General features: G+C 42.2%; 1 protein-coding gene across 4 annotated transcripts in view; it reads left to right on the top strand.

Annotated features, from left to right (window-relative positions):
* Positions 1-14,871, top strand: part of LOC126092210 (mesocentin-like) — a 619,468-nt gene extending 604,597 nt beyond the window's left edge. For all 4 annotated transcript variants that reach the window (XM_049907701.1, XM_049907704.1, XM_049907705.1 and 1 more), the window contains one exon: positions 13,541-14,871. In XM_049907701.1, coding sequence (XP_049763658.1) covers positions 13,541-13,548 — 8 coding nt within the window. In that variant the 3' untranslated portion in view covers positions 13,549-14,871. The remainder of the gene's footprint in view (positions 1-13,540) is intronic.
* The last annotated feature ends 939 nt before the right edge of the window (positions 14,872-15,810 follow it).

Below are 15,810 nucleotides of genomic sequence, written 5' to 3' on the forward strand. Positions count from 1 at the left end.
TATTTCTATTTATAAAGTGACTGCCTCTCTGAGTGAGAATTTACATGCCAAATGAATAAGAGTGGCTTCACATTTGTTTCTTGTGTAGTAGTCAGTCCAGTACTGTTTATTTATGGTGAACGCAAAATGTCAGTATTTTCATTAGTGATCAAGTGAGCATGTGCTGTGCTGTTTTCTGAGTCCTGTTACACAGCAGCCACACTCAGACAGTTGTAGTAATAATGTTTTCTCTCCCTCCCTCCCTCCCCCCTCCCCCACCCTCTCTCTCTCCCTCTCCCCCTCTCCCCCTCCCTCCCCATCTCCCTCTTCCACAACCCTCCCCCACTTCTCTGCCACCATCAATAAATACCACTGAATTGATTACCACACCAGATTAGTCTAAGAGGCCACTCTGTCAGTTGGGCACATAAAATTACGGTTTGTTAAGTTTTCATTGTAATAAATATTTTCCATTGGCACTGGGCCCTTCACGAAACAAATCTCAAGACTGCACATTGTTTGAGCTGACTCCACCTACAAACCACAAAAATGAAACTGAATATGTTTTCAGGGAAAAGGACCTGATGACAGTATAGAGACCCAATCAGATGCCTGCTATTAGAGTTCAGTTGTAATAACTTGCTACTTTTGATAGTTCTGCACTGAGTGAGCAAAGGGGAACATTGTTACCAGCATGTGCCGAGTGCAGCACTCCTACTTTAGGCATGTAATCATTAACCAGCCTTCACTGAAGCTTTGTTAAATAATAAACAGATGACAGTACCAAACAAGGCACTTAAGTCAGTTAATATTTTGGGAGTATTCACAATTACAGTTTGTGTCATGTCTGCAAGGGTCAAGTCCTCTTCCTCAGACCAGGAACTCATGCTGGTTCAAATGGTTCAAATGGTTCTGAGCACTATGGGACTTAACATCTTAGGTCATCAGTCCCCTAGAACTTTGAACTACTTAAACCTAACTAACCTAAGGACACCACACACATCCATGCCTGAGGCAGGATTCGAACCTGTGTCCATAGTGAGAAATACACTTATGCTTGTAACACATGGGATATGTGTGTGTGTGCGAGTGTATACCTGTCCTTTTTTCCCCCTAAGGTAAGTCTTTCCACTCCCGGGATTGGAATGACTCCTTACCCTCTCCCTTAAAACCCACATCCTGGTTTTTAAGGGAGAGGGTAAGGAGTCATTCCAATCCCGGGAGCGGAAAGACTTACCTTAGGGGGAAAAAAGGACAGGTATACACTCGCACACACACACACACACACACACACACACACACACACACACACACACATATCCATCCGCACATACACAGACACAAGCAGACATTTTCTGCTGGAAGTATCACTTTGCCACGAAGAAAAATGATCCTAATCCTACCCTTAATGATCCAACTCCCCAAGACACTATCCAAATTGAACCCTGCCTGGAACAGTTCCGTCCTCCGTCACAGCGGGACCCACCTCCTCTTCCTCAAAATCACCCTCTCCAAACCTTCCAGAAATTTCTGACTTCCAGCCTTGCCTCACAATCCTTTTTAAAAAACCTTAATCCTACTCCCAACATCACCACTGCTGAAGCCCAGGCTATCCGTGATCTGAAGGCTAACCGGTCCATCGTCATTCTTCCGGCGGACAAGGGTTCCACGACCGTGGTACTTGATCGTCGGGAGTATGTGGCTGAGGGACTGCGTCAGCTTTCAGACAACACCACATACAAAGTTTGCCAAGGTAATCCCATTCCTGATGTCCAGGCAGAGCTTCAAGGAATCCTCAGAACCTTAGGCCCCCTACAAAACCTTTCACCTGACTCCATCAACCTCCTGACCTCACAGACACCCCGCACCCCTACCTTCTACCTTCTTCCTAAAATTCACAAACCCAATCATCCCGGCCGCCCCATTGTAGCTGGTTACCAAGCCCCCACAGAACGTATCTCTGCCTACGTAGATCAACACCTTCAACCCATTACATGCAGTCTCCCATCCTTCATCAAAGACACCAACCACTTTCTCGAACGCCTGGAATCCTTATCCAATCCGTTACCCCCAGAAACCATCCTTGTAACCATTGATGCCACTTCCTTATACACAAATATCCCGCACGTCCAGGGCCTCGCTGCGATGGAGCACTTCCTTTCACGCCGATCACCTGCCACCCTACCTAAAACCTCTTCCCTCATTACCTTAGCCAGCTTCATCCTGACCCACAACTTCTTCACTTTTGAAGACCAGACATACCAACAATTAAAGAGAACAGCCATGGGTACCAGGATGGCCCCTTCGTACGCCAACCTATTCATGGGTCGCTTAGAGGAAGCCTTCTTGGTTACCCAGGCCTGTCAACCCAAAGTTTGGTACAGATTTATTGATGACATCTTTATGATCTGGACTCACAGTGAAGAAGAATTCCAGAATTTCCTCTCCGACCTCAATTCCTTTGGTTCCATCAGATTCACCTGGTCCTACTCCAAATCCCATGCCACTTTCCTTGATGTTGACCTCCACCTGTCCAATGGCCAGCTTCACACGTCCGTCCACATCGAACCCACCAACAAGCAACAGTACCTCCATTATGACAGCTGCCACCCATTCCACATCAAACGGTCCCTTCCCTACAGCCTAGGTCTTCGTGGCAAACGAAACTGCTCCAGTCCGGAATCCCTGAACCATTACACCAACAACCTGACAACAGCTTTCGCATCCAGCAACTACCCTCCCGACCTGGTACAAAAGCAAATAACCAGAGCCACTTCCTCATCCTCTCAAACCCAGAACCTCCCACAGAAGAACCACAAAAGTGCCCCACTTGTGACAGGATACTTTCCGGGACTGGATCAGACTCTGAATGTGGCTCTCCAGCAGGGATACGACTTCCTCAAATCCTGCCCTGAAATGAGATCCATCCTTCATGAAATCCTCCCCACTCCACCAAGAGTGTCTTTCCGCCATCCACCTAACCTTCGTAACCTCTTAGTTCATCCCTATGAAATCCCCAGACCACCTTCCCTACCCTCTGGCTCCTACCCCTGTAACCGCCCCCGGTAAAACCTGTTCCATGCACCCCCGCACCACCACCTACTCCAGTCCTGTAACCCATAAGGTGTACAAGATCAAAGGCAGAGCCACTTGTGAAAGCACCCACGTGATCTACCAACTGACCTGCCTACACTGTGACGCATTCTATGTGGGAATGACCAGCAACAAACTGTCCATTCACATGAATGGACACAGGCAGACAGTGTTTGTTGGTAATGAGGATCACCCTGTGGCTAAACATGCCTTGGTGCACGGCCAGCACATCTTGGCACAGTGTTACACCGTCCGGGTTATCTGGATACTTCCCACTAACACCAACCTATCCAAACTCCGGAGATGGGAACTTGCTCTTCAATATATCCTCTCTTCCCATTATCCACAAGGCCTCAGTCTCCGCTAATTTCGGTTGCCGCCACTCATACCTCACCTGTCATTCAACAACATCTTTGCCTCTGCACTTCCGCCTCGACTGACATCTCTGCCCAAACTCTTTGCCTCTGTATATGTCTGCTTGTGTCTGTATATGTGTGGATGGATATGTGTGTGTGTGCGAGTGTATACCCGACCTTTTTTCCCCCTAAGGTAAGTCTTTCCGCTCCCGGGATTGGAATGACTCCTTACCCTCTCCCTTAAAACCCACATCCTTTCGTCTTTCCCTCTCCTTCCCTCTTTCCTGACGAGGCAACCGTTGGTTGCGAAAGCTAGAATTTTGTGTGTATGTTTGTGTTTGTTTGTGTGTCTATCGACGTGCCAACGATTTCGTTTGGTAAGTCAAATCATCTTTGTTTTTAGATATTTTTTCCCACGTGGAATGTTTCCTTCTGTGGGTTTTAAGGGAGAGGGTAAGGAGTCATTCCAATCCCGGGAGCGGAAAAGGTAAGTCTTTCCGCTCCCGGGATTGGAATGACTCCTTACCCTCTCCCTTAAAACCCATATCCTTTTGTCTTTCCTTCTCCTCCCCTCTTTCCTGACGAGGCAACCGTTGGTTGCGAAAGCTAGATTTTTGTGTGTATGTTTGTGTTTGTTTGTGTGTCTATCGACCTGCCAGCGCTTTTGTTTGGTAAGTCCCATCATCTTTCTTTTTAAATATATTTTCCCACGTGGAATGTTTCCCTCTATTATATATATATATATATATATATATATATATATATATATATATATATATATTTCCCACGTGGAATGTTTCCCTCTATTATATATATATATATATATCTAAAAACAAAGATGATGTGACTTACCAAGTGAAAGTGCTGGCAGGTCGACAGACACACAAACGAACACCAACATACACACAAAATTCAAGCTTTTGCAACAATCTGTTGCCTCATCAGGAAAGAGGGAAGGAGAGGGAAAGATGAAAGGATGTGGGTTTTATATGTCTGCTTGTGTCTGTATATGTGTGGATGGATATGTGTGTGTGCGAGTGTGTACCCGTCCTTTTTTCCCCCTAAGGTAAGTCTTTCCGCTCCCGGGACTGGAATGACTCCTTACCCTCTCCCTTAAAACCCACATCCTTTCGTCTTTCCCTCTCCTTCCCTCTTTCCTGATGAGGCAACAGTTTGTTGCGAAAGCTTGAATTTTGTGTGTTCGTTTGTGTTCGTTTGTGTGTCTGTCGCCTGCCAGCACTTTCACTTGGTAAGTCACATCATCTTTGTTTTTAGATATATTTTTCCTTCGTGGAATGTTTCCTTCTATTATATATATATACTTACCAAACGAGAAAGCGCTGGTATGTTGATAGACACAGTAAAAAACACACAAACACATACACAAATTTCCAGCTTTCGCAACCCAAGGTTGCTTCATCAGGAAAGAGGGAAGGAGAGGGAAAGGTGAAAGGATGTGGGTTTTAAGGGATAGGGTAAGGAGTCATTCCAATCCCGGGAGCAGAAAGACTTATCTTAGGGGGGAAAAAGGACAGGTATACACTCGCGTGCGCGCGCGCGCGCGCGCACACACACACACACACACACACACACACACACATATCCATCTGCACATATATTGACACAGGCAGTCATATGTAAATGCAAAGAGGTTGGGCAGAGGTGTTAGTCGAGGCGGAAATACAGAAGCAAAGATGTTGTTGAATGCCAGGTGAGGTACGAGGGGCGGCAACTTGAAATTAGCGGAGGTTGAGGCCTGGTGGGTAACTGGAAGAGAGAATGTATTGAAGGGCAAGTTTCCATCTCCGGGAAGTATCCAGATAACCCGGACGGTGTAATACTGTGCCAAGATGTGCTGGCCATGCACCAAGGCATGTTTAGCCACAGGGTGATCCTCATTACCAACAAACACTGTCTGCCTGTGTCCGTTCATGCGACAAACTTGTTGCATTGTTGAAGTTTTAGTTAATACTATAAAGTGGTTATGTGCATTACTGCTTCTTAATTGCAAAAATATTCTGGAGGAGAGAATTAGAAAACTTCTGTGAAAACTGTGGCATTCATTTCCTCATGATAGTCACCTTTATCCTGCTACGTTTTTCCTATCAGTGTGTTTGTTATTTTTAAGCTGCACTGTCCATTCGACCATTTACTAGCATGTAACATGCATTATTCGACATCTTAGCAAACCACAATGTCTTCAAATGAAATTTTCCTTACAACATGCAAATAACAGCACTCCAGGCCACTGTACCACTTCTCTCAATGATTAACTTCCGGTACAAAAACTTTTTGTGCCAGAAACCAAACTTGTGAAGACAGTTTTGAAGAGACAACTTACTCGCATTAAATAATGCTGCTTATTTGAAGCTTCAAAGAAGTTTGCTTAAAGTAGAAGCAAACAATAGAAAATCCAGGATGGAAAAAAAGTATGTGTTGAGTGGCAGACACACATTGAAAAGACTGTTAGATATTGTTAGCTATCAGACTAAGTCCTTCATCAGATATAGACAAAACAAAAGAAACACACACACACACACACACACACACACACACACACACATGGCCACTGTCATGTCCACACACACACACACACACACACACACACACACACACACACACACACATGGCCACTGTCATGTTGTCTTCGGGCACTAAGGTCCAACTGTGACTGTGTTTGAGGTGAGCAGCAATTTTTGCTACGGTGGTCGGTGGGAGTACAGAAGAGGTGTAGGGTGGTGAGGGGGGGAGGGATAAGAGGATGATGTTGGGGTAAGGTATTAGTCCTGCATGTGGGAGCTTGCAGGGCCATGGTGGGGACAGGATAGTTGGCTGCTAGGGCATTGAGAGGATGTGCTTTGTGCAGGGGGGGGGGGGAGAGGGGGGTTGGCGGCAAGACAAGAGGAGAGGTGTAGAGAAGGGGATAGGGATATGTAAATGCTCTGGCAGGATAGAAGACATTCATAGGACTGGAGGGGGAACAGGCAAGGGGATAGGTATGTGGAGAACAGGGACTAGCAAAGGCCAGGGGGTAACAGGAAGGAAGGATCTGTTGCAGGTATGGTTCCCACCTGTGCAGTTTTAAAATCTGTTTGTTGGTAGAAGAAACCAGATAATGCAGGCTCTGAAGCAGTTGTTGAAGTCAAGCACGTTATGTTGGGCAGCACACTTAGCAACTGGGTGGTCCACTTATCTCTTGGCCACAGTTTGGTGGCACTATTCATGCAGACAGCCGGCTTGTTAGTGGTCATGCCCACATAGAATGCAGCACATTGGTTACAGCTAAGTTGGTAAGTCACTTGACTGCATTTATAGCTGGCTCAGTGTTCGATGGTGTGGGAGCCACATGTGACAGAACTGGGATAAGTGGATGTGGGAGGATGTATGGGACAGGTCTTGCATCTAGGTGTACTGCAGTGAGATGAACCTTGGGGCAAAGGGTTTTAAGCAGGAATGAAATAGGAATGGACAAGGATATTGTATAAGTTGTCTGGACACTGAAATACCATATTGAAGCATGGTGGGGAGGATATTTCTCATTTCTGGGCATAGCATGGTCGAAACCTTAGTGTAGAATGTGATTCAATTGCTGCAGAGCTTGGATGGTACTAAGTGACGAGTGGGCTGCCCCTTTGTGGCCTGGCAGTGCGTATGGGGGGGATGGTAGATAAGGCAGAGGAGGGCTTTTTCTGAATAGGATGGGGAGGGTAATTTTGGTCTGTGAAGACCATAGTGAGATCTTTGGTGCACTTAGAGAGAGACTGCTTGCCACTACACATCTGATGACCACAGGTGGCGAGACTGCATGGATGTGACTTCTTGGTGAGAACCTGGTGGCAATGCTGAAGGGAAGGTATTGTTTGTGCTTGGGAAGGTTGATGTGCAAGGATGTACTGCTCCTTGAGAAGGTATTGATGTTATAGAGAAATATGGGTAGGCTGTCCTCACCATCGGTTCAAATCGTGAGGATATCATCAGTGCATCTGAAGCAGGTGAGGAGTCTTGGACTCTGGGTGGTTAGGAATAATAATAATAATGGCATGTGACGAGGGCCTCCCGTCGGGTAGAACGCTCGCCTGGTGCAAGTCTTTCAGTTTGACGCCACTTCGGCGACTTGCGCGTCGATGGGGATCAAATGATGATGATTAGGACAACACCACACCCAGTCCCTGAGCGGAGAAAATCTCCAACCCAGCCGGGAATCGAACCCGGGCCCTTAGGATTGACAGTCTGTCGCGCTGATCACTCAGCTACCAGGGGCGGACGGTGGTTAGGAATGATTCCTCTAGATGGCTCACGAATAGTTTTGTATAGGATAGTGCCATATAAGTGTCAATTTGACTACCACAGATTTGTTTGTAGATGATGCCGTCAATCGAGAAGTAATTGTGGGTGATGATAAATTTGGTTATGGTAACCAGTAAAGAGGATGTAGATCAGGAGTCAATTGGGGGCTGAGAAAGTCAGTGTTCAAATAGCATTTGTTTGTCTGTCTTTTTTTCTTGTCACTTTTCCCATTAGAGAATGACTTGATGATGCTTCATCAGTCTTACCTTCCTTTCTAACCTCCTCCTCCTGAATTTTCAGCACTGTAATTGGCGACCTTGTCCACAGACTGGAATTCTCGTTCCAGCCCTCAATATTTGCATTCTCAGACAACATCTTTAACAGCAAACCCCATGTTCATAAGTGTGAAACTGCCTCTCAAACGAAACTGATACAAAAACTCTCTCTCTCTCTCTCTCTCTCTCTCTCTCTCTCTCTATTCGTTTAGTCAGTTCCGACTCTTCGTGACCCCATGAATCAAACCACGCCACTTTTTCCTGTCTTGCACTTTTTCCCGTAGACCTTCCAGGTTGGAACACATTGCTTCTGTGATGCCATCGATCCATCTCATCCTCTGACGTCCTCTTCTTCTAGTTCCTTCAATCTTCCCCAGCATTAATGTTTTTTCCAGCGAGGCATGCCTTCGCATTGTGTGTCCAAAGTAGGTCAGCTTTTGTTTTAACATTAGACCTTCCAGGGAGAAATCTGGTTTTATTTGCTCCAATATTGATCTGTTGGTTCTCTTTGCAGTCCATGGAACTCTAAGAAGTTTCCTCCAACACCACAATTCGAAGGAGTCAATTCTTCGCCAATCAGCCTTTCTAATGGTCCAGGTCTCACATCCGTACATCACAACTGGAAAGACCGTAGCCCTCACAATATGGATCTTTGTTGCTAGTGTTATATCTCTGGACCTTATAACCTTGTCAAGGTTTGACATTGCCTGTCTACCGAACAACAGGCGTCTCCGGATTTCGTGGCTGCAGTCGCCATCAGCAGAGATCTGGGAACCGAGATAACTGAATGTGGTCACTACCTCCATGGTTTCTCCTGCTATATCCCACGAATTGGTAGGTGTAGTTGCCATAATTTTCGTTTTCTTCACATTCAGCATAAGACTGGCCTTTTCACTTTCGTCTTTCACCTTCAGTAAGAGAGTTCTCAATTCTTCTTCACTTTCTGCCAACAGGATCATATCATCCGCGTACCTGAGGTGGTTTAGATTTATTCCAGCTATTTTAATTCCTGTTTCTCCTTCATCTAGCCTCGCATTCCTCATAACGTGTTCTGCATACAAATTGAATAAGTACGGTGACAGTATGCAGCCTAGCCGGACCCCTTTCTGAATCTTTATCCATTTCTTGGTCAAGGTATAAACTCCATAGCAGATGAATGAGGTGATCTGGTACACCCATGTTTTTCAGTACGTTCCATAATTTGTTGTGATCGACGCAGTCAAAGGCTTTGGCGTAGTCAATAAAGCAGAGGTACACATCTTTCTGGAATTCTCTCGCTTTTTCCACAATCCACCAAATGTTAGCAATTTGATCTCTAGTTCCTCTTCCTTTCCTAAATCCAGCTTGTTCTTCTGGTAGCTCTCGACCTAGATATTGGCGAAGTCTATTTTGTAAGATTTTCAACATAACTTTTCTAGCATGTGAAATAAGTGCGATTGTTCGGTAATCTGAGCATTCTTTAGAATGGGGATGGAATGGGGATGAATACTGATCTTTTCCAGTCTTCTGGCCACTGCTGTGTGATCCATATTTTTTGACATATGAGTGCAGCACTTTCACTGCATCCTTTCCAGTGACTTTAAACAATTCTGCTGGTATTTCATCATGTCCACTAGTTTTGTTATCAGGCATATTTTCAAGGGCCCACTGTATTTCGCTCTCCAAAATATCTGGCTCTAGTTCTAAATTAACATTAACATCAGCAGTAGGAGCCCTGTCATTATGCAGTTCTTTCTTGTATAGATCTTCTACATATTCTGCCCATCTTTCCTTAACATCCTCTGCTTCACTCAGATCTTTCCCGTTTCTATCTTTTATCATTCCAATTTTTGCGTGGAATTTTCCTTTAATTTCTCTAATTTTCTTATAAAGATCTCTTGTCTTCCCCATTCTGTTACTATCTTCAACTTCCTTGCACTGTTCATTAAAGAATATATTTTTATCTCTTCTAACTGATTTCTGAAAATCTTTATTTAATTCAAACATAGCTGATCTATCTCCCTTGATTTTTGCTTTCCTTCGTTCTTCTGCAACTTGCAGTGCCTCAACTGATAGCCATCTAGCCTTCTTACTGTTCCTTTTCTTGGGAATGTCTTTCTCTGCAGCCTCCTTGACAGTATTAGCTACTTCTGTCAACATCTCTTGCGAGCTTTTGTCCTCCAGCTGTAATACATTAAATCTGTTTTGTACCTCTACTGCGTAGTCGGAGGGTATAGAGTTAAGGTCGTATCTGCAAGTTGGGATACTTTTTGCTACATTCTGAAGTTTCAGCCGAAATTTTACAATCAGGAGCTCATGATCTGATCCGCAGTCAGCCTCAGGTCTTGTTGTAGCTGACTGAACCGCGCTCTTCCACCTCTGATTACAAAGTATGTAATCAATTTGGTTCCGGTGTTGGCCATCTGGCGAAGTCCAGGTATATAGGCGTCGTTTTGATAGTTAAAACAGTGTATTAGTAATTATCAATGAATTTTCTTGGCAGAATTCTAGGAGTCTGTCCAGCTTTATTTGTTGTACCAAGACCATATTTCCCTGTTATACCTTCTACAGCTTGATTTCCCACTTTTGCATTCCAATCTCCAACTATGAAGACGATATCCTTTTTTGGTGTTGACAGTAGTAATTCTTGTAAATCTCCACAGAACTGGTCAATAATTTCCTTTTCAGCATCAGTTGTTGGTGCATAAACTTGAATTACTGTGATGTTGAGGGGCTGACCTTGAAGTCTGATGGACATCATTCTATCATTTTTATATTTGCATCCCATTACAGCTTTTCTCCTTTTATCACTAACTATGAAGGCTACTCCATTACTTCTGTTGTTATAGTGCCCAGAATAATACACCATATGGCCATCCGAAGCAAATTCTCCCATGCCAGTCCACCTCATTTCATTTATCCCCAATATGTCGATGTTAATTTTCTCCATTTCTCTTTTCACTATGTCTAGTTTTCCTTGATACATGGATCTTACATTCCATGTTCCTATGCAGTGCTTCTCTTTGCACCATCTTACACTAGTTCCCAACAAAAGCTGACAAAGGGAGAACACCTGAAAATTCTGCACTTGAAATGAGAGCTGAGGAACATGCAAGTAACTGATGCTTGGCAGTGTGTACAACCTTTTACTGATGGATTGGCGACAGGGTCACAATACATGCAGAGATATTTGCGGCACAGCAGTGGAAACAGGTTTGTTGTTGCTCTTGCCGAGGCAATGGCATCAAGGCCCCTCTATCAGGTGGAACTGTTTAAAGTCTCAAGGTATTTTAATCACATAGTAGTTAACATTAACACAAGCATTTCCTTCAGAGATGATGTGCCACGTGGAGGAAAATATGTGAAACTTATCTTACAAAACTTTGCTATACAGAATTTTTTTATAGTTTTATTTCAGAAACTTCAGTTTGCTGTTGAGAAGTTACTTATTTATTAATTTATGACAGTGAGAAATCCATACAATGAGTTAGTCATGAACTTCTCTCAATACCTGCATAGTACATTTTTAGTATTTTCATCAAACCATGCTATGGCAGTGGGACTCTGACATGTTATGGCAAAAATAATAATTGGAAATAAATGAGCAATGAGGATACATTCATTAAGTTTCCTAGGATTCACCTTCTTGTTCAAGAAAGTGGCCCTCGGAAATAAAACATAAATAATCCAATTACAGTACCACCAAACTTTCCAGAAATTAAAAAAAGAGATTAGAATGAAATTTGACCAAATCATGTCTGTTCCTAGAGTACTGTACTGAATCAGAGTATGAGCTGCAATATGAGAGTAATTGAGAAGAATAAAAAGATACACAAGATGACGGAGGAAAATAAAAGTAGAATGCTGGCCAAAAACAAGTACGACATTTCACACACATGACTATGGAAAAATGGATTAATTAGCTGGATGAAATGGGCTGTAATGGTATTTCCAATAAGATACAAAATCTAATAATAATAATAATAATAATAATAATAATAAATCATGAGACTGTTCACATTACTATGGAATTATTTTTAAAGGTGTGTTAGTGTGTATGTGTTATTTACCTTGAATGTGTCCTTACACATTCACCAAAATTGATCAATTCATTGGTGGTGGATGGGCAGTTGACTACAAATATGTTCTTGCAGTCCACTGGAAGGCATAAGTAGTGAAGTTCCCACACAGCTTCGCAAGAAATAACAATCAAAAATGCTCTGAGTAGACATGTGCAAATGCAGGGATGTGTGCACCAGGTAATGGATGTACTTTGAGAGCAATTGCTATTAATTGAACATATTTGGTATGTATACTAAATGCTAGCTCAGTCTGATTTTTGTTGTGTCACCTTTAACTGATTAAAAGAACACTTCGGTAAACTGCTTGTCTACATTCACAATTGATAGAGTTTGTTGGAATTTCTCTCAGCGTAAACTCACAGTAGAGGTCAAACACAGTCACGAACTAACATGCCATGATAAATGGGTTCGCAGTAATGCAGGCAGTTTCTCCCTCTTTGTCAAACCTCAGAAGTACATCAGCCAGGGGATGGAGATTGTTGGGCCAACCAGGAAGGAGATGGAAGGCCAATGCCATAAAGAGGATCAATATATATGTGATGCTGTAGGTAAATGGCACAAGAGCTATTTGTAATGATGACATGTATCATGAGTACTTAACCCTCCAACCATCAGTGAATTACTGATTTTTCTTTATAAAATCGCAGACCAGTTTCATTTGATAATTAGTATAGTTCAAAGATTGTAACAAGAAAACCAAGACTTAATTTAGAAGTGATTTTTGACTGACATTTAATGTACATAATTCAGGAAACATGAAAATTTGTGTTCAGTGTTATAAACACAGGAAAAAGTTTTTGGTAATTTTTGTTGAGTTTGGTATATTTTGAAGTAAGGTTCCATACACAAGCTCGCAAAAATGGCTACAAAATTGCTGGCATGAGACTGTATATGTGTAAGTGTATGGGTGATACTTGAGGATGTGTAAAATGCAACTCCCGACATTCTAGAGCAACAGGAAAAGATTAGATGGGAAAATAGTGGCTCTTGATGTTCTAGAGCAACCAAAAAAGATTTGACAAGCAAATAGTGACTTCCGACGTACAGACAGGCTATAAACTATATCCAGTGTGATAACAATGTGCCCTACAGGATCAATCGGAAAGAGCTGAATGCAGACATGCGCGTTGCCCCTGGCTGAAGATAAGACATCTTTTGTGATTGGTAATTTTAGCGTAAAAATAATAAAAAGATGAAACATGCTTTTGCTCCATTGATTATTATACAAGCTATACTTTGAGCGCTGTTGTTTAATTAATTTATAAGGTATTTAAAAGCATATTTATGTGTAACAATATTGTGGCCCTGCAATATGACCTACATGTACTGCCAAGGGGAACCACCAAATTATCCCTAGGGGATAGGGGACAAGTTATTATTGGTTATTATGCCTCTTGCTTATGCACCCTATGACTAATACTGCTGTAATGCATAGCTGATAGATAAATTTGCTTATTCCTTTTGTCATTTCTTGCTCTTGTGTTTTCAGGGCCCTGAAGTGACTGAACAGCCACCTGTGAAAGCACCTTGTGCCACCTGGCTGGCCCCTTCACTGCCTCAGCACAGTTTTGTCCATTCTACATTATCATCAGAAGTTCAGCAAAACTCAGAACAATAACAAATATATATACATACATATAGGTTCATGTTTGTTTTATACATACACGTTGTTCTTCAGTCTTAGATTTTTGACACATATTGTGTGCAAAATTATTGTAAAATCTCAACTTTTTGTTAATTAGCTCTATTTTCTCCCTTTTTATGCTGTGTGATGTGTGTGTGTGTGTGTGTGTGTGTGTGTGTGTGTGTGCGCGTTTTCCATTTTGTATTTACGACGACAGCTTTTTGCTTTGTTTTCTAGCAGTCACATAATGACTGCCTTGCAGCATTTTTCATTATATCACCAATGCTGAAGAATAAAAGGCAGGTACTGCATTCTTACAAAATTCCAACTTTCATGCCAGTGGAAAAGAGTAAATATATATAAGTTTTGAGTGCAATGGCTAAGTTGCAAAATAAAGTGGAAAATCTGCTTTGCCTGTATTTGATAATCAGTGGTAGTGCACATTGAAGAAGCTTCTTTCAGCTTCCTTCAGAATACTGGGATGGAATAAATATTACAATCAATATTGTTGACATGTGGTCAAATTCAGATGTTTAGAGGCTGGACTGGTTCAAAACTGTATGTGAAAGAAACAGAATAATGATTAAGTAAATGCAATTCAATCCCAGTGCTTACACTTGTGATATCCATTTTAGTAGGATTTGTGGTATCTTTAGAAGTTGAACTGCAAGATATCAAGAGGAGCGCCTTTTGTGTTTGTGGCAGGAATATTGCCTTCTGTTGCTTGCCATGCAACATTTCAGACTGAATGCAGAGTTTATTGCCTAAAGTGCAACTGACCAATAAAAAGATTTATTATATCTTGAAAAGTCTAAACAAGTTGAAATGTAAAATATATATATATATAATATATATAAACGTACAATGAGCAAGACATTCCAGTTACTTAATTGACAAGAACTTGTTTATATTTCTTTTACTGATAAAATGAGCCATCACAGAAACATAACTGTGAAGGTTGGCATTTGTCCTTTGTGTGCTAATGGCAGCTAGTTCCAAATATTGTTTCCACTTTTTTTGTCTTGATGCAGAATTTGCCTCCTACTAACATGTTCACGGACTGTAAAAATGTATGTTGTAAATATTTATAATAATGGCACATTGATTGTCAAAAAGGTGGAATCGTCATATGCTTGCCATTCAGAGTATTTGCATAGCACTGCTTCTGTTATCAAAATAAATTTATTGATTGAATATATTTTAGTTTCATTTCACTCCATATTTATTGTAAAGCATTCAGTTTTTTAGGTAAGTTATATGTGCTGCAAGTATTTCTCACTTAAAATACTGTACTGCAGTGTGTTTTTCTTAAGAAGTCCCACCTACAAAGGAGTAATACACATTCACATCTGCATAAACACCTTAGATTGCTTCTGCAATCTTTTTTGTCTCATACATTGCCAGCCAGTGACCGAGGTGGGTTAAAATAATGTAGAAAATGTGCAGCTTGCACATTAAGGCTAGGCTGTTTTATGTAATTTGGTAATGATGGAGTGTAAAATATTTTGTCTAGCACTGAAACCGAACATAGTTTCAATCAGGCACAGAGGACTATATGATGCCAACCACATGCCATGTAATCCTCTACCATAAGGCATCATTTGTATGTGACGTGGAAGGGCATGATGGAGTAGCTTTGCAGTTTGTCTCATATGAGGCTGAGTGCAACATCATCATGCTCATGTCTCCTCCCAAGGAAAAACCAGGGTAGCACCAGGAATTGGACCTAGTCCTCTATGTGGCAATCAAGGCAAGATGACCACTCAGCTACTAAGGCATACTTTTTATTTATGTAGTTTCTGTAAATTAAAATAGCTGTGACAGATGAAATTTGCTATGAAACTAACTTGTAAGAGTACCTACTGAAATTCGGATAGCTTTAATTCAAAGGACTACTCATACCTCATCTACATCTTTCAGCTCACCGGGAAGTGAAATATTACAATAACAGAAAATCCACTGTGGCTAAACAAGATATGGGAGAAAGGTAACCACTCACCTGTAGCTGATTGATACATGGGTGCCATGGCATTGATACAGGCACATTACTACCTTTCGAATGGTTACTCACACGCACGTGCGAGCGTACACACACACACACACACACACACACACACACACACACACACACACAC

Source organism: Schistocerca cancellata, chromosome 7 (genome assembly GCF_023864275.1).
Source record: "Schistocerca cancellata isolate TAMUIC-IGC-003103 chromosome 7, iqSchCanc2.1, whole genome shotgun sequence".
Taxonomy (NCBI): Eukaryota; Metazoa; Arthropoda; class Insecta; order Orthoptera; family Acrididae; genus Schistocerca; species Schistocerca cancellata.